We start from the raw sequence: 22,415 nt of genomic DNA on the forward strand, positions 1-22,415 counted from the left end.
AAAAAAAATTTTGTTAAAAAAAAAAAAAAAAAAGAAACCCAGAATTAACATTATAGTGTGGGAAGTCAGCCCCAGAGAAGGAACTATTAAAAAGGGCAGAAAAATATATTTCCTTCAAGGATCTTAAAGAGACAGAAAAGCATGTCCAGTTTTCCTTGATAGCCCCAGGTCTCCCTCCCCCAAGCAGAAGCCAGCCCTGTACAAATGCAAATGTAAAACATCAGGAAAGTTGGAGCCAGAAGGTTAAGAAGACAAAGACTTAAAATCTGCATAGTCCACCTGTGACAGGACATGGTAGGATTAACTCACAAAGGCCAAAGGGCACACCCAGACTCAGGTCAGAATATTTGACACAGGAAATAGCTTCAAAGTTCATGCCGCAGGAACAGGAAACTATTCCAAACAAAAGGCTAGAGAGGGTATAAAAACCTACTACCCATGTGCTCAATTTTTCTTTTCTCTGGTCTTTCCTGCAAGAACCATCTTTCTGCCTCTTCAATAAACTGCAACCTTCTTCCCAAAGCAGTCGCCATGTTGTTTATTTATCCCCGGCTTGGATGAACCAGGATGAAGACTTTTCTTTCAACAATAGGTTGGGCACTGTCACGACCCTGTTTTATGACCACAGAGCTTAGCAACAAGGTTGCTGGCCCCTAAGAAATATAGGGTACAAATATGAAACTTTCAAACTTTTTCTGGTTTTGTTCTTAGTGAAATCAACAATTGTTGGCTATTCTAGCCAGCTAGATTAAGAGAGAGTCTGCCTCCTGGAACAAAAGAGTAATGCAGCTAGTTTTTTGTTTTTACTTTAATTTTCTACTTTATCTCCCGTGATTTCATTCTTGCCCTAAATTTGTCCTTTTATTCCTCTTTTGTGCTTTTTTTAATTATTATTAAATCTGTCTCCCATGGCCTGTTTAGTTTCCAGAAAACTCCCTTCATATGGGTCTCTTGGGTTACATGGTATTCTAAGCCAGCCAGCCATTGGAGTCTGGTATATTTTATCAAAACGTGTGATAGAAAGGAAAGGCATGACAGTTTTCTTTACTTCTTGAACACTTGAGGATTCTGAGATTGACCTGAGGCTGTTGTCATAGCCATGGCTTAGGGGGTGGACCAAAATTTCTGTTGCGAAGAGTGTTGTTAAATGAGTTGTTGAAAGAAAAGTCTTCATCCTGGTTCATCCAAGCTGGGAATAAATAAACAACATGGCGACTACTTTGGGAAGAAGGTTGCAGTTTATTGACGAGCCAGAAAGATGGTTCTTGTAGAAAAGACCAGAGAAAAGAAGGACCTGAGCACATGGGTAGTAGGTTTTTATACCCTCTCTAGCCTTTTGTTTGGAATAGTTTCCTGTTCCTGTGGCATGAACTTTGAGGCTATTTCCTGTGTCATGTATTCTGACCTGAGTTTAGGTGTGCCTCTCTGATATTCTTTATGGTGATGGGTTAGTCCTATTATCATATCCTGCTTCCCTGGTGATGGGGCTAATGGCTCCTAGAGTTTGGGTGGGGTATGCAGATTTTAGGTCTTTATCTTCTTGAGCTTCTGGATCCAACTTTCCTGATGTTTTACATTTGCATTTGTACAGAGCTGGCTTCTGCTTGGGACAGAGAGACTTGGGGGCAGGGTTGGTTTCTGCTTTTAAAAATCCTTTTGAGGAAATATATTTTTCTACCCTTTTAATATTTCCTTCTCTGGGGAGCTGACTTCCCACAAAGTTTTGCTCCATTTTATGACCTTTCTTGCCACAATTGTTAAGTGAATCACTGCAGTTAAGTTAGTAACCCAGTTGTTAAGCGCATCTGGCTTCCCCTTGGACTTTGCTTGTCAGAAGGTCGCAAAAGGGGATCACATAACCCCCAGAGCTCTGCAACTGCCATAAATATGAGTCAGTTGCCAAGCATCCGAATTTTGATAACATACTGCAACACTGAAAAACAATCGTAGGTCATTCTTTCAGTGTTGTAACTTCAAACAGTCACTAGATAAATGGTTGTTAAGTCACATATTGCCTGCACCCTAAATCTAAACATCAATTAAAGTTACTATATTTTTATATCCTTTCCCTTCCAGAACCTAGAGAGAGAATATTATAGGTAGTTATTGACTTACAACAGTTCATTCAGTGGCTGTTCAAAGTTGCAACGGCATTGAAAAAAGTGAACTAATGATTGTTTTTCACCCGACTATTGTAGCATCTTCACGTAATCAAAATTCAGACACTTGGCAACTGACTCATATTTATGACGGTCGCAGTGTCCAGAGGGCCCCTTGATCCCCTTTTGCAACCTTCTGACAGGCAAGGTCAATGGGGGAGCCAGATTCACTTAACCACCAAGTTACTAACTTAACATCTGCGGTGACTCACTTAACAACTGGGGCAAGGTCGTAAAATGGCACACACAGACTGTGGAGATGCAAACATCTCCCCTTGGAACTTCTCAGCCACTGAAAAAAGTCAGGTCCTCTAGTGACAGTACTGGATCCCTGTCTGAGTATGCTCTGCGCATGCGTCAAATAGTAATCAGGTCGCCCCTGGCCATGAATGGGCTTTGACAACGAGAGCTAAACCTTAGAGCATCTCAATGCATGGATACAATACTTCCGGGACCACTTTGTAGTATCATTGTCATATCAGAAAATCCAATTTTAATTTTAATATATTATTATTATTATTATTTATATTTGTTATATTATTTATTTTGGGAAGGGGTGGCGGGCGCGGAGCAAGGAGTCATAGAATTGCTTTTAGATCTATCTGTCCATAGATTTTATGCCCAAATGGAAAGATGATCCTTCACCTTTAAAGATAGGTTAATGGAGGGTGAGAAAATATTGGCTTGTGGCAGCTATGCAAGTGTAGCAGAATATGGGAAGATTAATAGAAAATAAAAGCGCTGAGTTGCCCTGACTTTTCAGCTGTGAATGCAGTTAAAAAAAAAATCTGACCCCTCCAAAAGTTGTAGACCGTGTGTTGTTATTATTATCTCTATGTAGAGGAAGCGAGGGCTCTGCCCTACGCGCATGCGTGGTTTTCGCCCCACGATTGTTAGGTCTGAGATCACGTGTCCGCTTGGCAATAGCGAAAGGAGCCGCCTACAGAACAGTCGGAGGCGGGCCAAAAGAAAGCGGAAAGAGGTCACGTGACCGGGCAAAACCTTCGCGCCATTCGCGGTCACGCGGTGGGCGCGCGCGAGACTGAACCCGGTAAAGGGCGGGAGCCAGTTGAAAGCCCAGCCGCGTGCGCATGCGCGCTCCTCTCACTTCGTCGCTTTGACGGAGGAAAAAAAAAAAGCGCGGGAGAATAAAACTGATCGATATTACTTTTTGGTATCTGTATCTATGCACACGTATATACATATATTACACATACACACATATAATGTAATGTAGATAACACATACACGTACACACATACCATAGTCTTCATACCTGTATGTGCGTATTAAAAAAAATAATATCGATTAGTTGTATTACTTCTCCCGCAGTTTTTTCCCCTAATTATATATATATATATATTATATATATATATTTCCCCTAATATATATATATATTTCCCCTAATATAGATAGATAGATAGATAGATAGATAGATAGATAGATAGATAGATAGATAGATAGATAGATAATTATTCCCCAAGGACATGACGGCTCGCATAAGGATTGACAGAGATAGATATAGAGACAGACAGACAGACAGACAGATTTATTTATTTATTTAAAGAATAAAGAGGAGGGGGGGGAAGAGGAAAACGGGTGGAAAAAAAAACCGTGAGGGACATTTCTATTCCGGCTAAAGGTAAACGAGGACGCGCGTCAACAGAAGCAGCAGTCTCGCGCTAAGTCTCGCGAGGAGAGAGCGAGATAGAGCGAGCGAGCGAGCGAGAGAGCTGAGAAGACATTCCACTTCCGGGGTCGCCGCGAGGAGCGAGGTCGCGGCAGCAGCGGCGGCGGCGCGAGCGGCAGGGGAGGCGGGGCGACGACGGCCGAGCCGCTCTGATGGCGCTGAGTCTGGATCGCGAGGCGTACTACCGCCGCGTCACGCGCCTCTACAGCAACTGGCAGGTCAGGCCTCGCTCGCCCGGGGGGAGAGAGCCAAGCACGGGGGTCCCTCCCCCCAACAACCCGCCCCCCCCCTCCCGGCCGCCGTTGCTACCTCCCGGCTGGGGGTTCAAAACAGGCCCGGATCTGCCTGGGAGGCGGGGTGCGCCTTGAGCGCATCCCCCGATCCTCTCCCTGGGAGGGCCGGCGGCGTTCCCGACGGTCCTCCGAAGGTCCCCTTCGCCTCACTGTGAGACGCTCTAGGAGCTGGTTTGAAGCGGGAATTTGTGACCCCGAAGGCCAAAGAAGTAATAAGCAGGATTCAACCGGAAGCTTGGGGGGAGGGGGAGGGGGAGGGAGCTGCCGGATCGGTCCCTCCTCCCCTCCCCCTCTCGATGGTTGCTGCCTGAGGTCAGTCGTGGCCTTGCTGGGTGCAGGAAGTCGCCTTACAAAGCGTGGCCCGTTCAGCAAAGGAGAATTGGTTTCGTTATACAGCTGGTCCTCGACTTACGACCACAATTGAGCCCAAACGTTTCTGTAGCTAAGGGAGACATTTGGGATGTGAGTTTCAGCCCCGTTTCACGACCTTTCTTGCTACAGTTGTTACGTGAATGGCGGCATTTTGTTAAGTGAGTAACACGGTTGTTAAGTGAATCTGGCTTCCCCCCCCCCAATTGACTTTGCTTATTTATTTATTTATTTATTTATTGAATTTATATACCGCCCTATCTCCCTTACGGGACTCAGGGCGGTGAACAGGCGATAATAAAAACCACAATAAATATACACAAATTTTTGTCTAAAATCAAATTAAATAACAGGCCTTGCTCTAAGGAGGACCCAAAAAGGGATCACGTGACCCAGGGAGAGTGCAACTCTTGTGGAAAATGAGAGAACTCTTACGGATTCACTTTCCCAGTGAATTTTCCCAGTGATTATGCATTCCATCGTTATTCTAGCAATTATGCAGACACCTCATTATTGCAGTTAGGCAGACACTTCATTATTCTAATAATTGTTCATTTTACTACATTACAACCGTCATAAATATGAGTCGGTTGCCAAATGTCTGTGTTTTGATCGCGTGACCCTGGGGATGCTGCAAAAGCTGTAACTGAAAAATGGTCAGAACTCACTTTTTTTCAGTGCTGTTGTATCTTGGAAAGGTCACCAAACAAACTCTTGTAAGTCGAGGATTACCTGTATTTCTCTTATTAGCGCAGGTCGGCGGAGGGCGCTAAATCGGAGCTAATGGGATATCCCCAATGGACAGAGCAAAACTTCAAACGATGTTGATGGGTTGGAGAAATGGGCTGGGTGGGTTGTTGCTCCAGAAAGAGGTTAAAATGCAGTGTGAAGTGATAGATGTGAAGTTTTGTTGTGTGGGAAGCCAAAATACAAAGCTTGAGTCTAGGATGTGGTGTTGGCGGAAAAGGAAAAGATCCTGGAATAGCAGTTTTGAGGACAAGGCAAATAGAAAATGTGTTATAAATCTGCAAAGAAGTGTGGTTTTAGGTTTTAGTGGCACAAGTCTTGTTTCCAAATTGCAGTTGTTGCCTTTAAGGTCAGGCACCCAAATTGGCGTGGAGCTCGTAAGAACTTTTCTGAATTTGGGAGAGAGTCACTAACTTTGCCAAGTGGCTTTTACACACACACACACACACACACAAACACAAAACAGAAGTACAGGTAATTCTTCACTTAGAACAGTTTGTTTAGTGATCATTCGAAGTTACAACGCACTGAGAAATGTGACTGATGACTGTTTTTTCACACTTACGACTGTTGCAGCATCCCCATGGTCACCTGACCAAATTCAGCCGCTTGGCAACTGACTCATATTTATGACCGTTGCAATGTCTCAGGGTTCATGAGTCCTTTTGCGACCTTCTGACAAAGTCAATGGGGAAGCCAGATTCTCTTAATCATGTTACTAACTTAGCAACTCCAATGATTCACTTAACAAATGGGGGCAACCAAGGTTGTAAAATGGGACAAAACTCACTTAACAAATATCTCACTTAGCAAAAGAGATTGTGGTCTTAAGTTGAGGGCTACCTATACTTCAAGCAAAGTAAAAGGTATTTAATTTAGGTGACACATAGGTTACAAAAACAAATGATACTTTTTGGCATATGTGATGTGTCTGAAACCAAGTAACCAAATAACACAAGACAGAATTAGACCTGAAAATTAAACAATAGCAAACATTGATTCTAGAGAATGTTCAACAAATGCCAAGTTTATGGATTACATCACTTCTTTTCCCAGTTCGAATTTGTTTCTTAACCCTTGCAAGCATATTCAAAGACTTCCAGAATATACTCCAGTTTCTGAAGAGGCTCGATTTTGTATGTTTAAAAAGAAATGGCTGTGGGTTTCCTGAACTTCTTTTCAAAAGGAGTCATGGATGCCATGTTAATAGTACCTTTATTTTTTAAAAAATATCCAATAATAAAATCTAAAATTCTAGATGACAGGAATTAGCGATTTCGGGGCTTTGATTAGACACCTCACCTTAATTGTCACCCAGTCTGGGGACCACACTTTCAGAAGGATTTGGATAGGATCAGAGAAAGGCAACAATAACTATCAGGGGATTGGAAGATAAGATTTGTGAAGGCAGATTGAAGGGATGGGGATGTTTAAGCTTAAAATCAGACAGCTAAGGGGTGGGGGATATGACAGCACTCTTCAAACATCTGAAAAGATGCCACACAGGAGGTCACGACCTGTTATCTCTGATTCTGGAGTGAGGGAGTTGGAATAATGGGGTTAGGAATATATTCAATTCTATGTTGTGGTATAGTGACCAGTTTGTGGTGATGGAGACCTTCTAATCTAAAAGACCCTGATATAAAGCACTGCCTTTTCATGTAAAGCTCAATTACAGATAATCACGTTATGACCAAAATTTATGTTGCAAAGCGAAACATTTGCCCCATTTTGCGACTTTTCTTGACACAGTTGTTAAGTGAATCATTGCATTTGTTAAGTTAGGAATCTGGTTGTTAAGTGAATCTGGCTTCCCCATTGACTTCGCTTGTCAGAAGGTCGTAAAAGGGAATTACATGACCCTGGGACCCTCGCTGCAACTGTCAAATACAAACCAGTTGCCAAGCCTTTGAATTTTGATCACCTGACCGTGGGGATGCTGCAATGATTATAAGTGATAAGTCACTTTTTTCAGGGCCGTTGTAACTTTGGGCGGTTGCTAAATGAACTGTTGTCTGTGAGGACCATCTGCTTAAGGATTCAGACCTCCCAATTATGGATTGTAGGCACCTCTAAGGCCAAATGATCTCCTACCCATTTATATTCTTTTAAAAGTTCTTTAATGGTCCAGGTAGCAAACTTTGTCATTTGCTTGTTGCCTTTATTTCTCATTTGGAGGCTGGATCTAAGGTATTAAGAACACTGGGACTTTCTGAGTTTCTGAGTTTCTTTTTTTATGCCGGTGGAAAAACGAGATAATGGCCTGCCTCAAATCATATGTTTTCTTGCCTTCCTGCCATTATGTTGAATATTCAAAGAGAAAACCTGTCAGCCATTATAATCATCCGTAGTTACAGTAAAATCTACATCCGTGTATTCATCAAGCTGTACTTAAATAGACAAATGGACAGCATCTGTATACAAGAAGGCTATTGGGAGACTGAATTTACAGAGGTACCTAAACCTCTCCAGGGAAAAAGGTATCGAGCAGATCAAACACAAGCAAAGCAGCTAATCTTTTATATAATAATTCAGGGAAGTAATTGGGTGGGTGACTTTGAATGAGAAAAAAAAAAGCTGGCATTATGTTCTTCAGTATAAAATGTAACGACTGGCACAGGATAGCTGCACATGCCCATAAATACAGATAGTCCTTGACTTACAATCAGTCACTCTGCTCAAAGTTATCATGGATCCCCTCAAAATGACCCGTTTTTAAAATTATGATGCCCACACGCACACTGTAATCATGCGATTACATTTTGAGCATTTGGCAGTCCGCTCAACTTTATGGCCATTTGAGGTGTCCTGTGGTTATATGACCATGATTTATTTATTTTTTTACATTTTTTTTGCCGGTTTCCTGCATTTACCTCCTGGGTCCAGCCAAAAATGCCCATTTGGGGAAATTGATTCACTTAACAACTATATATGTCAGTGATGGCGAACCTTTTAGAGACCGAGTGCCCAAACTGCAACCCAAAACCCACTTATGCATTGTCGGGTGCCGGGTGGGTGTGGCCAATTGGGTGGGCGTGGCTGCGGTGGTAACAGCAGACTGGGTGGGACTAAAAAGTTCAATCAATCAATTCCGACTTTGCAAGATGTTTTTTTTTCCCCCAAGAAGTTGAAATTGGCTGATTGATTGAACCTTTTTTTTTTTTGTACACGGTGGCGGAGGCCTAAAGCAAAAAGGTTTTATAAAACCCAGCTGAAGGCCTAGGACTGGAGCGACGGCGCGCATGCCCACAGAGAGGGCTCTGAGTGCCGCCTCTGGTACCCGTGCCATAGGTTCTCCACCACTGATATATGTGATCTTCCACATAATGCCACCATTTTTTAATGGGGGAAAAAATCCATTGCCTGATGTTGGAGTTCTTCTCTCCCTGCAGAAAGGAGAGGATGAATATGCGACCATTGACGCTATTGTGGTCTCCGTGGGAGTGGACGAAGAGACCGTGTATGCCAAGTCCACAGCCCTGCAGGTAAGCCATGCTGCGGCCTCCAGCAAGTTTGAGAAAGGCAGGGTTCTCAGATGTGTAGTGGGAAAAGGTCCTCATTCATCTCCTGCCTCTTCGCCCCCATTCCCCAGACGTGGCTTTTTGGCTATGAACTCACCGACACCATCATGATTTTCTGTGAAGACAAGATCATCTTTATGGCCAGCAAAAAAAAGGTGGAATTCCTGAAGCAGATTGCAAACAACAAAAGCAACGAGAATACGAACGGGGTGCCAGCTGTCACCCTGCTTGTACGGGAAAAGGTAAATATTATNTCTCCCTTACGGGACTCAGGGCGGTGAACAGGCGATAATAAAAACCACAATAAATATACACAAATTTCTGTCTAAAATCAAATTAAATAACAGGCCTGCTCTAAAAATACCCCATACAAAACCCCCACTAAAACATAATCAAACTACGCCAGGCCGGCCGCACGGAATAGATGAGCCTTCAGGGCTCGGCAAAAAAGGCACAGGTCCGCAACTGTACGTAGGTCGGGGGGTAGGTCATTCCAGAGGGCAGGAGCTGCCACAGAGAAGGCTCTCCCCCTGGGGGTCGCCAGCCGGCATTGTCTGGCCGACGGCACCCTAAGGAGGCCCTCTCTGTGGGAGCGGACTGGTCGAAGGGAGGTGTTTGGTAAGAGGCGGTCTTGCAAATACCTAGGTCCATTGCCACGGAGCGCTTTAAAGGTTGTTACTAACACCTTGAAGCGCACCCGGAAAGCCACCAGGATAGCAATAGCACTAGCACTTAAGGCATATACTGCTTCATAGTGATTTACAGCCCTCTCCAAGCTGTTTACAGAGTCAGCCTACGGCCCTCAACAATCCGGGTCCTTGTTTTACTGATCTTGGAAGGATGGAAGGCTGAGTGAAACATGAGCCGGTCAGGATTGAACTCCAGGCTGTGGGGCAGTTTGTCTGCAATACTGCATTCTAACCACTGCACTACCATGGCTCCTCTAAGGATCTCTTGTGTTATACCTTGAATGGACAAGCTTTTGAGAGTTGTGGGGAAGCAAGGGCCACAGTGTGAGGAAGCAAGGGCCACAGTGTGAGTGTTAAGGCCACTCTAGGGTTATGCTGCATGACACACTGGCTATTTTGAAACAACGGGGTGAAGGTGTAATTGGAGGGGTTTTCAGGGATGCAAAAAGGGGTTGTGTAGTGTCCCAGATGACCCATCCCTGGTGTACTGTGTGGAATAAACTTAAGTTTGGAGGGTTGAAATTTACAGAGGGGGCTTAGAAGTTGCTTTTCACTCCGGTCTGATTTCTTCCGCCTATTTGCTCCAGAATGAAAGCAACAAGGCCAACTTCGACAAGATGATCGACGCACTCAAACACAGCAAGAAGGGCAAGCGCATCGGGGTCTTCAGCAAAGACAAATTCCCTGGGGAATTCATGAGCAGCTGGAACGAGGCTCTCAGCAAGGAAGGCTTTGAGAAGGTAAGAAGAACAGGCACCCAGGTGCCAGAGCACTCCAGCTTGGGCAATGGGGCCTTCACTCAACTTCCTCTAACTCTGCTGCAGGCGGACATCAGTGCCGTGGTGGCCTACACCATGGCGGTGAAAGAGGACGGGGAACTCGGCCTGATGCGAAAAGCGGCTGCCATCACTTCAGAGGTCTTCAACAAGTTCTTGAAGGAGCGAGTCATGGAGATTGTGGACGCTGATGAGGTAAGGGGAGACACCTGGTCACTCATGGCTTCTGGGTGAAATGGAATCTGCGGTCTTCTGGAAAGTGGGAGAGGAGCTTTTTACGTTTTAGGAAGGTCAGTTTTTTTCCCTCCTTGGATCCAAGCATTGTTCTTTAGCTGTTTTCCCCCATAGTGGCCGTTGACTAGCAATAGCACTTAGCACTTAGAAATAAAGACCGCTTCATAATGCTTCACAGTACTCCGAGTAGTTTACAGAGTCAGCCTATTTCCCCCAACAGTCAGGGTCATCGTTTTGTCAACCTCAGAAGGATGGAAGGCTGAGTCAACCTTGAACTGCTCAGGATCGAACTCCTGGCAGTGGGCAGACTTAGCCTGCAATACTGCATTCTAACCACTGCGCCACCACAGCTCCCTGGTGGACTAACTTGTCCTCCTGCTTCCTTCTCCTGTCTCAACCTGGGCACGATGCCATGTGAATGCTTCATATCTATCCTGGGTCCTTTCAATCTCAGGTGTCTTACTGGGGCATCCTGGCTGTCCTGATTTTTTTCAACAGGGGTAATAAAATTGCACACGGCTGTGCTGGCTGCATTCTTTTAAGGGGTAAGGGAAAGAGTTGTCAGAGACAAGAGCTTTCTTATCCGCCCTCCGATTTGCTATGCCTGTCTCACAAATATTGGCCAAGTCTGGGAGCGCTGCAAAGTCCAGTGGGTGCATCGCAGCCTCCGCCGAGCAACCCCTTCGTCAAGTATAATTTGTGGGGGCTTTTCCTCCAGTGTCTGATGACCTCCCAATTTTCATCATCTGGCAGAAAGTGCGGCATAGCAAGCTGGCCGAGTCTGTAGAGAAGGCCATTGAGGAGAAGAAATACCTCTCTGGAGCTGACCCTTCCACCGTGGAGATGTGTTACCCTCCAATTATCCAAAGTGGAGGGAATTACAATCTCAAGTTCAGCGTTGTCAGGTACGCGAATGTGTATAAAATTCACTTCTCCTAGGCCAGTGGTGGCGAACCTATGGCACGGGTGCCAGAGGCGGCACTCAGAGCCCTCTCTGTGGGCACATGCACCGTTGCCCCAGTTCTAGGCCTTCAGCTGGGTTTTATAAAACCTTTTTGCTTTAGGCCTCCGCCGCCGTGTGCAAAAAAAAAAAGGTTCAGTCAATTTCAACTTCTCACGGAAAAAAAAAGATCTTGCAAAGTTGGAATTGATTGATTGAACTTTTTAGTCCCACCCAGTCTGCCGTTACCACCACAGCCACGCCCACCCAATGGGCCACACCCACCCGGCACTCGACGATGCATAAGTGGGTTTTGGGTTGTAGTTTGGGCACTCGGTCTCTAAAAGATTCGCCATCACTGTCCTAGGCGATCATTTTATCGTCAGGTCGATGTCTAAATGAGGTTTCTGGAGTTAATGCTCACGTCTTCTGAATGAAATCGTATGCAGACCGGTTCAGAACATAGAATAATAAGAGTTGGAAGGGACCTTGGTGTTCTGTCCCAGCCTATGTGAGTCCTTGTTAAGCTCACAAGGAGAAACCCCTCTTCCAACAAGCAGGCTGGAACTGCAGGAAAAAACCAATCCCCTTTTATTATTTACAGGCCTGAGAAAATGTCCAAGGCAAACAAAAAACAGTTCACAGAAACTTGATTCCTTAACACAAATGGTTGCCTTCTGCAACCAGCCCCTCCCACACCTTCCTTTTTATTATGCAGCCAAGGCGTGGCTTCCTAATGCCTTCTCCTTTGTCTTTGGAGCCGCCCCATTGCATTCCTCTGTCCTGCTCTCTTTTCTTGCCGGCGTTTTCATGCATCCTGGATATCTTCCAGCTGTGAGTCCTCACTGTCCAACTCAGACTCCCAGCACAGCTGTGTCTCAGCCTAAGCAGAGGGGCCAGGCTCCTCGTCAGACTGTAAGTCTTGGAGCTCCTCAAAGCCTTCCTCTGACACTGATGTCACTCCAGGCCCCTCCTCCTCTGATTCCCCAGACTCAGCTGCCGGGTCCACTGGCTGGCAAGGAATCACAACACTTGGAGGTCTTCTAGCCCAATCCCCTGCTCAAGCAGGAGATCCAATATCATTCCAGACAAACGGTTGTCTAGTCTCTCTTTGAAAGCCTTCAGTAATGGAGCACCCCTCACTGTGGTTCGCTAGTGGTTTGTAACCAACCAATAATGGGTCCTGGCTTGCCATTAAAATAAATCCTGTTTACAAATGCGATTTGCCGTCTCTAATCGTGCAGTCCGTATTCTCCTTGCACACCAAATGGGAAGACGGAAGATGGAAATTAGAAATATTTTCACGGGATCAGCTTTTATTTTACTCAGGCCGTGTTTCCATTTTCTCCTTCCAAGCGTCCATGGGAGAGTCTCCGTCATCCAGGTCATGGGTATCCCAAAGGTGATTTTTTTTTTCAAGAGGCAAACTGGACTTTGTTTTCCCTTGAGGACGTTTCACTTCTCACCCAAGAAGCTTCTTCCGTTCTGACAGGTGCACAAACCACAGGTCAGAACTGGAGAAGCTTCTTGGATGAGAAGAGAAACGTCCTCAAGGAAAGAAAAAAAAAAGTCCAGTTGCCTCTTGATGGCGCCTTCCAAGAAATTGAAGAGCAGCATAAATCATCAGAAGGTGTCGTGATTCCGTGCCAGCCTGTGTTCCCAACAGCTGAGTCTGAGGAATCTGAGGAGGAGGTGGAGGAGGCATTTGAAGGGCCATCAGGGTCAGAGGGAGGCTCTGATGAATTACAAGACTCACGGTCTGATGAAGAGCCTGGGCCCTCCAGTCGTATTCCTGATGAAGCTCAGCTGTGTGAGGAGAATGAGTCAGACTCGGAGGACTCACACCTGATGGACATGATGATTGATGCTCGTACACGCTGGCAATTAGCGAGAGCAGATCAGCAGCAGTCAATACGACAACTCCAGGGAAAAAGGAGAAGGCACTGAGAGGCAACGCCTTGGGACTGCTGTATAAAAAGAGGAGGTGTGGGCGGTGCTGGTTGCTGAAGGCAACCGTTGCAAAATACTTCATGGGATCATGTTCTGTTCGTACTGCCGGTGACTACTTTTCTGTTTGCATCGTGTTTCATGTGGACAATTTCCTCCATTTGGATTGTGTTTTGCTGCTTTTGTTTCTGGACTATTTGGCAGGTTTGTTTTGTTTTGAGTCTCCAGCCTATTTTATCAACAGGGGTTTGGTCCTTGTCGCCTTTAACGAGGACGGCTATAGGCTGGGATAGAACAGAAGGCGACGTTTCTAACCTTGGCTTCTCTGCCCTCAGCGAGAAGAGCTACATGCACTTTGGGACCGTCACTTGTGCCATAGGCATACGTTACAAATCGTACTGCTCCAACCTGGTGCGCACGCTCATGGTGGACCCGCCTCAGGAAACCCAGGACAACTACGCCTTCCTCCTACAGCTGCAGGAGGAAATCCTGAAAGAATTGCGGCACGGTGAGTGGGAAAGTGCTTGTAGCCTCCAGGATGCGCCACGTCTCGTCACAAAGAGCCGGCCTGCGGAGTGTCTCCTCTGAGGTGGAGAGTCGCCTTCTGTTCCTCTGATCTGCTTCCCGTTGTATTAGGTGTGAAGCTGTGTGAGGTCTACGCCGCTGTGATGGACGTGGTGAAGAAGCAGAAGCCGGAGCTCTTGAGCAAAATCACCAAGAACTTGGGGTAACGGCTGTTTCCTCCCCGAGGAGAATTGCAGAGTTAAGCTCAGGTGTAGCGTGCATAGGAGGACTCGCTCTTTCCTTTTTCCCTAGGTTTGCCATGGGCATCGAGTTCCGAGAGGGATCCCTTGTGATCAATAGCAAAAACCAGTACCGCCTCAAGAAAGGTGAGACGCAGATAGATGGGTCCTGTGGGGTGACCGGGCAGGTCCTAAGTCCTCAATTCACTCAACGTACACTTAATGTGGTGGGTAGGTAGTCCCCAGAGGCCCCTTGGGGTAGTTTGTTGACTTCAATGGAATTTTTTTTATTAGTTTATAACGGGTAAGCAACCTCGGCTCTTTTATGACTCGTGGACTTCAACTCCCAAAATTCCTGAGCCAGCCATGCTGAGGGGAAAGAGAGAGGTTTCCAAGCTGAGCCATGCTGGCTCAGGAATTCTGGGAGTTGACGTCCACGGGTCATAAAGTTGCCAAGATTGAGAACCCCTGATATAGAGCAGGGGTGGGGAACCTTGTCTCTTTTATGACTCGTGGACGTCAACTCCCAGAATTCCTGAGCTGGCCATGCTGAGGAGAAATGGAGAGGTTTCCATGCTGAGTCATGCTGGCTCAGGAATTCTGGGAGCTGAAGTCCACAAGTCAGAAAAGAGCCAAGGTTGCCTACCCCTGAACTAGAAGTAACTACATGTAGTCCTCATGTAGTGACACTGAACGGGGTCCTCAGTCTTGGCAACTTTATGACTCGTGGACTTCAACTCCCAGAATTCCTGAGCCAGCATGGCTCAGCTTGGAAACCTCTCCCTTTCCCCTCAGCGTGGCTGGCTCAGGAATTCTGGGAGTTGAAGTCCACGAGTCATAAAAGAGCCAAGGTTGCCTACCCCTGGTTTATAATATAGCATACAAAGAAAATGCAAAAGTAGATAGTAGGGAAGTTAGGAAAGGGAAAAGGGAAGAGAAAAGTGGGGGGAAGCAAGGGGGAAAAGGGGGGGAAAAAGGCATTTCTGACTCCTTTCGGTACAGTAGAATAAAACATTAACATCAAACCTCAACTTCTTACTTTTACGTAATAGTATAAACTAGCCACTTCAGTAACAAACAGATCTAATCGGTAAAACCCCAAATCAACGTTTCATTTTATTTTTCCCCCACCTCAAGCACAAAGTCCAGAAGCGGCTTCTGCGTAGAAATAAAAGTATTTGTGTGTTTTTTCTCTAATCAATTTAGCCATCCCTGCTAGTTCCATCAGTTTTTGCAGCCATTCATCCATTGTGGAGATCGAGGTGACCGTCCGTTTCTGTGCGTAGAGTAGTCTTGCTGCTGTCAACATATATAACATCAAATTTTCCCCCAACAAAATTTTTCCCCAAGTCTTTGTCCATTAACCCCAAGAGAAAAGTCTCTGTTTTTTTTCTATATCTGCTTTAAGAATTTCCTGTATTAAGATATGAATCATACTCCAATATTTCTTTGCTTTATCACGCGTCCACCCTAAATGATAAAAGGTCCCTTCTTTACCTTTACATTTCTAACATTCATTTGGAAAGCCTTTATACATTCTTAATAGCTTCATCTGGAGTTAAATATCGGGGGGTATTTAAGTGGGGCAGCTCGTGGACTGATGATGAAGCTGTGTTCTCTCCGCCCAGGGATGGTGTTCAGCCTCAACGTCGGCCTCTCTGACTTGCCCAACAGAGAGGGAAAGAAACCCGAGGAGAAAACCTATGCTCTGTTCATCGGGGACACTGCGCTGGTGGAAGAGGTGGGTGCAAGGATAGGGAGAAGTGAGGGGGAGATGTGACTGGAACAGAAGTCCAGAAGTTTTGGAAAGTTTTAGCTTTGTTCTTCTCTTAAGTTGGTAGTCTCCCCTGCAAAGACAGCAGTTCCTCTACTGCAGACGTGTCAAACAACAAGGCTTGGGGGCCGGATGCGGCCCGTGAAGTGGTTTCATGTGGCCCGTGAAGCCATCCTGGAAACAGTGAGGGAACGGCCCCCGCTGCCTTGGCCCTGGCCCAGGCTGGCCGGGAGGGAGCCAATGTACAATTTTGCGGTGGCCATCTATGCTGAAACGCATTCAGTCTTAGCTCCACAAGGCCGTCCAGAAACAGCGAGGAACCAGCCCCTGCTGTGTCAGCCCCGCCCCCTGGGTGCATGCTGGGATGGTGTCACCCTTTGTGAGGAATGAAGAAATGGACCGTGCCTTGGCGCTTGCCCCGGTCCCATCCCCTTCTGCCGGAGACCCTCAGATCTGTCCCACTCCTGCCCAGGCCCCCACAGGCACCCTTGACGCGAACGATGTAGAGCTGGCCATGCCCACCCAGTAGGCCACACCCACTCCATCCACGCCCACCCAGTAGGCCGCATCCCCCCTCCCCGAGGGCAACCGCAATGCTGATGCGGCCCTCAATGAAATTGAGTTTGACACCCCTGGTCTACTGTTAAAGCCTAGGTCAGGCGTGTCAAACTGCCAGCCCACAGGCCGGATACATCACACAGAAACCGCGCCCAACCCAGTCTAGGCAATGGGGAAAAAGTCACGATATGTCACAACATGTCACGTGACATGGCGAGTTTGATACCCCTGGCCTAGGTTCAGGGTCACATTCTCATATTCACACTTATTCCATATATTCCACATATAGATAGTTCTTGACTTAAACAGCAGTTTGTTTAGTGACCGTTCGAAGTTACGACGGCTCTGGGTGGAAAAAAGGGACTTACATCCTTTTTTTTCACACTTAATGACCCTTGCAGCAGCAGCACCCCGGTCACGTGATCAAAATTCAGCCGTTTGGCAACCGACTCATATTTATGACTGTTGGAGGTCACGTGATCCCTTTTTGCGACCTTCTGACAAGCCAAGTCAATGGGGAAGCAGGATTCTCTTAACAACCATGTTACTGATGCTTTCCAGTGGCAGCTGGAAAGCATCCAAGGCAGATATGTCCCCTTTCAGCAAGTTCATCCAAAACCTCCTGCTTTTTTTCTTTCCATTTGCTTTTTGGTGTACTAGAAGGGCAGCCGCTAATTCCCAGCTGAGGGAGAAAAACTGGTCTGTCAGGAAGTCCACCCTGCAGCTGTTTTTCTGCTATGTTATTGTTTGTTTGTTTTCTCCTCTCAGGAGGGTCCTGCCACTCTCCTGACATCTGTCAAAAAGAAGGTTAAGAATGTCAGCATTTTATTAAAGGTGAGTCCAAAACTCAACGGGGTCCAGAAAAGCCAAAGAGCTTTAAAGAATTTGAAGAGGGGTGCAGGGTAGAACAAAATGTGAGCCCTAAGTTCCTTTGCCATTTTTTGCAGGGGGGTGGGATGTCACTCACCTCTCACAGAGACGGGCTTGGTGGGTTGTTTTACATTTTCAAACACCAGTTCAAAAAGGGCCTTTAACAACCAGGATTAGAACATTTTCCCCCCTGAAACTGGCCTTTTAGGCATGAAAGAGCTTCTGCGTTTTATGAGAAATTTCTGATACAGGAATCCTCGACTTAAGAACGGTCCCTTCGGAACTATTCAAAGTTATGACGAACCCCCCGCCTCCAAGGGTACTTACAAACCAGGCCCTCTCACGTGATCATATGACTGTATTTTGGGCACTTGGCAACCAGCCTGCATTTACAGCTGTTTGCAGCCTTCCAGGGTCACGTGACCACATTTTACGATGTTTTGTCCAAAGCNGGAGAGGTTTCCATGCTGAGTCATGCTGGCTCAGGAATTCTGGGAGTTGAAGTCCACGAGTCATAAAAGAGCCAAGGTTGCCTACCCCTGGTTTATAATATAGCATACAAAGAAAATGCAAAAGTAGATAGTAGGGAAGTTAGGAAAGGGAAAAGGGAAGAGAAAAGTGGGGGGAACCAAGGGGGAAAAGGGGGGGGAAAAGGCATTTCTGACTCCTTTCGGTACAGTAGAATAAAACATTAACATCAAACCTCAACTTCTTACTTTTACGTAATAGTATAAACTAGCCACTTCAGTAACAAACAGATCTAATCGGTAAAACCCCAAATCAACGTTTCATTTTATTTTCCCCCCACCTCAAGCACAAAGTCCAGAAGCGGCTTCTGCGTAGAAATAAAAGTATTTGTGGTTTTTTTCTCTAATCAATTGAGCCATCCCTGCTACTTCCATCAGTTTTTGCAGCCATTCATCCATTGTGTGGATCGAGGTGACCGTCCATTTCTGTGCATAGAGTAGTCTTGCTGCTGTCAACATATATAACATCAAATTTCCCCCCAAAATTTTTTTCCCAAGTCTTTGTCCATTAACCCCAAGAGAAAAGTCTCTGGGTTTTTTTCTATATCCGCTTTAAGAATTTCCTGTATTAAGATATGAATCATACTCCAATATTTCTTTGCTTTATCACGCGTCCACCCTAAATGATAAAAGGTTCCTTCTTTACCTTTACGTTTCCAACGTTCATTTGGAAAGCCTTTATACATTCTTAATAACTTCATCTGGAGTTAAATATCGGGGGGTATTTAAGTGGGGCAGCTTGTGGACTGATGAAGCTGTGTTCTCTCCGCCCAGGGATGGTGTTCAGCCTCAACGTCGGCCTCTCTGACTTACCCAACAGAGAGGGGAAGAAACCTGAGGAGAAAACCTACGCTCTGTTCATCGGGGACACTGCGCTGGTGGAAGAGGTGGGTGCAAGGACAGGGAGAAGTGAGGAGGAGATGTGACTGGAGCAGAAGTCCAGAAGTTTTTGAAAGTTTTGGCTTTGTTCTTCTCTTAAGTTGGCAGTCTCCCCTGCAAAGATAGCAGTTCCTCTACTGCAGACATGTCAAACACAAGGCCCGGGGGCCGGATGCGGCCTGCGAAGTGGTTTCACGTGGCCCGCGAAACCATCCTAGAAACAGTGAGGGAACGGTCCCCGCTGCCTTGGCCCTGGCCCAGGCCGGCCAGGAGGGAGCCAATGTACAATTTTGTGGTGGGCATCTATGCTGAAATGCATTCAGTCTTAGCTCCACAAGGCCGTCTGGAAACAGCGAGGAACCAGCCCCTGCCGTGTCGGCCCCACCCCCTGGGTGCATGCTGGGGAGGTGTCACCCTTTGTGAGGAATGAAGAAATGGACCGTGCCTTGGCGCTTGCCCCGGTCCCACCCCCTTCTGCCAGAGACCCTCAGATCTGTCCCACTCTTGCCCAGGCCCCCACAGGCACCCTTGACGTGAACGATGTAGAGCTGGCCATGCCCACCCAGTAGGCCACACCTACTCCATCCACGCCCACCCAGTAGGCTGCATCCACCCCCCCCACCCCCCCAAGGGCAACCGCAATGCTGATGCAGCCCTCAATGAAATTGAGTTTGACACCCCTGCTCTACTGTTAAAGCCTAGGTCAGGGGTATCAAACTGCCAGCCCACAGGCCGGATACATCACACAGAAACCGCGCCCAACCCAGTCTAGGCAATGGGGAAAAAGTCACGATATGTCACAACATGTCACGTGACATGGCGAGTTTGACACCCCTGGCCTAGGTTCAGGGTCACATTCTCATATTCACACTTATTCCATATATTCCACATATAGATAGTTCTCGACTTAAACAGCAGTTTGTTTAGTGATCGTTCGAAGTTACGACGGCTCTGGGTGGAAAAAAGGGACTTACATCCTTTTTTTTCACACTTAATGACCCTTGCAGCAGCAGCACCCCGGTCACGTGATCAAAATTCAGCCGTTTGGCAACCGACTCATATTTATGACTGTTGGAGGTCACGTGATCCCTTTTTGCGACCTTCTGACAAGCCAAGTCAATGGGGAAGCAGGATTCTCTTAACAACCATGTTACTAACTTAAGAGCTTCAGTGACTGATGCTTTCCAGTGGCAGCTGGAAAGCATCAAAGGCAGATATGTCCCCTTTCAGCAAGTTCAACCAAAACCTGCTTTTTTTCTTTCCATTTGCTTTGTGGTGTACTAGAAAGGTAGCCGCTAATTCCCAGCTGAGGGAGAAAAACTGGTCTGTCAGGAAGTCCACCCTGCAGCTGTTTTTCTGTTATGTTATTGTTTGTTTTCTCCTCTCAGGAGGGTCCTGCCACTCTCCTGACATCTGTCAAAAAGAAGGTTAAGAATGTCAGCATTTTATTAAAGGTGAGTCCAAAACTCAACGGGGTCCAGAAAAGCCAAGGAGCTTTAAAGAATTTGAAGAGGGGTGCAGGGTAGAACAAAATGTGAGCCCTAAGTTCCTTTGCCATTTTTTGGGGGGGGGATGTCACTCACCTCTCACAGAGACGGGCTTGGTGGGTTGTTTTACATTTTCAAACATCTGTTCAAAAAGGGCCTTTAACAACCAGGATTAGAACATTTTCCCCCCTGAAACTGGCCTTTTAGGCATGAAAGAGCTTCTGCGTTTTATGAGAAATTTCTGATACAGTAATCCTCGACTTAAGAACGGTCCCTTCGGAACTATTCAAAGTTATGACGAACCCCCCGCCTCCAAGGGTACTTACAAACCAGGCCCTCTCACGTGATCATATGACTGTATTTTGGGCACTTGGCAACCAGCCTGCATTTACAGCTGTTTGCAGCCTTCCAGGGTCACGTGACCACATTTTACGATGTTTTGTCCAAAGCCAGACCAATGCCTCGCTTTGGCATTCACTTAATGACCTCCTTCTGCATCATGACCATCGTAACCATGATGGGCAGGCTTCCTTACAATCAGAAGTCGAGGACCACCTGTATTGCACCATTAAGTTTGGACGCAAAAATTCCTCCCCCTTTTCAAATGAGATGTTTGTTACGAATGTTTATATCACTTTTTCTCCCTTTTTTGTCACAGAAAGAGGATGAGGAGGAAGAGGAAGAAGAAGACAATACGGAAGGATTCCTCCTTGGGCGTGGTTCACGGGCAGCCCTGCTGCCAGAAAGAACACGGGTAGAGAAATTTAGATGGGTTGGGGGCAGAGGGGGAAGGAGTTGTATCATGTAACACTGAAAAAAGACTTGGCAGGTCTTGAGATATTGCTTAGCTCAGAGGCTCCCAATCTTTTGGGCACGAGGGACCGGTTCCACGGAGAGAGGTTTTTCTGCAGACCGGAGGGGGCGTGGTTTTGCATGCTGCCTGCATCCTGCAGATTGTTGGGGACCCCCTGGCTTAGCTCACTGCTTGGACCATACTTCCTCAAGCTCTTCCCCACCACCATCCCAAAACTGTTGGGACTACAATTCCCAGATTTGTCTGCACGGCCAGTAGCAGGCCAGGTCACAGAAGGCGGAGGTAGTCAAAGGAAGGATGGAGAGAGGGATCTGCCGATGCTTTGTGAGCATCAATCCTTCATCTTTCCAGAATGAGCTGACGGCTGAAGAGAAACGCCGGGCGCATCAGAGAGAACTAGCCATGCAGCTAAACGAAGAAGCCCGGAGACGCTTAACGGAACAGAAAGGAGAACAGCAGATCCAGAAGTAAGAATTGTGTGCGACGGGAGCAATAATGGGTTTCTCCTGTTTCTACCTGGGGGCCTTGTCCCATGCAGCCGAAGATCTACGCCTGGTCATACGGGACAAAGAAAGCATCCCTCTTTCCAAAAAATATTTGAGCTTACTGATAGAAGGGAATATTTGTAGCTCAGGATTGAACTTTGGGATCCTGGATCCTTTCTGAAATTGGTGATTTTCTTGCAGACATTTTATTATCTGACTAGATGACATCATCAGCACTGATAACATTATCTTGTTTGGTAACGAAATGTCTGCAAAACAACCACCAAGCACAAGAGCACCAAGGACCTACATATTTCAGCTTGGTTGCCTCTCTGCGAGCCATCTTTTTATTTTTAAATATGTTTTATTGATTTTTTTAACATAATCTCCTTAATATCTGGTAAACAGCGTATTGTCTGGGTTTATATTTAAAAAAAATAACAATTAGTCCACATAGTAGCTTTGGTTGATTTTCTCTTCTTCCAATAATATTCTTACAATTCTTATTATTTTGATAAATAATAAATATAAACATTTTTCTAATATTTCTGCAAACAATAACCACATCAGTATGAAGCTTCTTGATTGATTGATCATCTTGATTGCCTCGTCATAGATCTTGTTTACAAAATTCTTGTTTAAATTTATTTTCCCCACAATATTCAAAACATTCTTACCGGTTAAGCTTTTCTCTAAGTTAATTACACTTAAGTATTTAAGTCTTTTTCCTTATACAGGCCATCCCAACACTTTTATATTTCTCATATCTTAAAAAAAAAAAAGAAAGAAAGAAAGAAAAGAAAAAGAAATAAGAAGATAGTATACTACTTAAAATACATGTCCCTTTTAGGCTAATATACATTTATATCCAGATTTTTTCTCTTCTTTTTAACCATATTCAAATATATATTTA

General features: G+C 45.9%; 1 protein-coding gene across 1 annotated transcript in view; it reads left to right on the top strand.

Moving 5' to 3' along the window:
• Positions 1-3,987: 3,987 nt before the first annotated feature.
• SUPT16H (SPT16 homolog, facilitates chromatin remodeling subunit) overlaps positions 3,988-22,415 on the top strand; it is a 38,134-nt gene continuing 19,706 nt past the window's right edge. The window contains exons 1-13 of the mRNA XM_015814998.1: positions 3,988-4,067; positions 8,651-8,743; positions 8,851-9,021; positions 10,056-10,208; positions 10,293-10,439; positions 11,232-11,383; positions 13,701-13,873; positions 14,002-14,092; positions 14,182-14,255; positions 15,737-15,849; positions 17,209-17,274; positions 20,862-20,957; positions 21,369-21,484. Of these exons, the coding sequence (XP_015670484.1) occupies positions 4,002-4,067; positions 8,651-8,743; positions 8,851-9,021; positions 10,056-10,208; positions 10,293-10,439; positions 11,232-11,383; positions 13,701-13,873; positions 14,002-14,092; positions 14,182-14,255; positions 15,737-15,849; positions 17,209-17,274; positions 20,862-20,957; positions 21,369-21,484 (1,511 nt within the window). The 5' untranslated portion in view covers positions 3,988-4,001. The remainder of the gene's footprint in view (positions 4,068-8,650; positions 8,744-8,850; positions 9,022-10,055; positions 10,209-10,292; positions 10,440-11,231; positions 11,384-13,700; positions 13,874-14,001; positions 14,093-14,181; positions 14,256-15,736; positions 15,850-17,208; positions 17,275-20,861; positions 20,958-21,368; positions 21,485-22,415) is intronic.

This window comes from Protobothrops mucrosquamatus, unplaced genomic scaffold (genome assembly GCF_001527695.2).
Source record: "Protobothrops mucrosquamatus isolate PMUCROS unplaced genomic scaffold, P.Mucros_1.0 scaffold_98, whole genome shotgun sequence".
NCBI lineage: Eukaryota > Metazoa > Chordata > Lepidosauria > Squamata > Viperidae > Protobothrops > Protobothrops mucrosquamatus.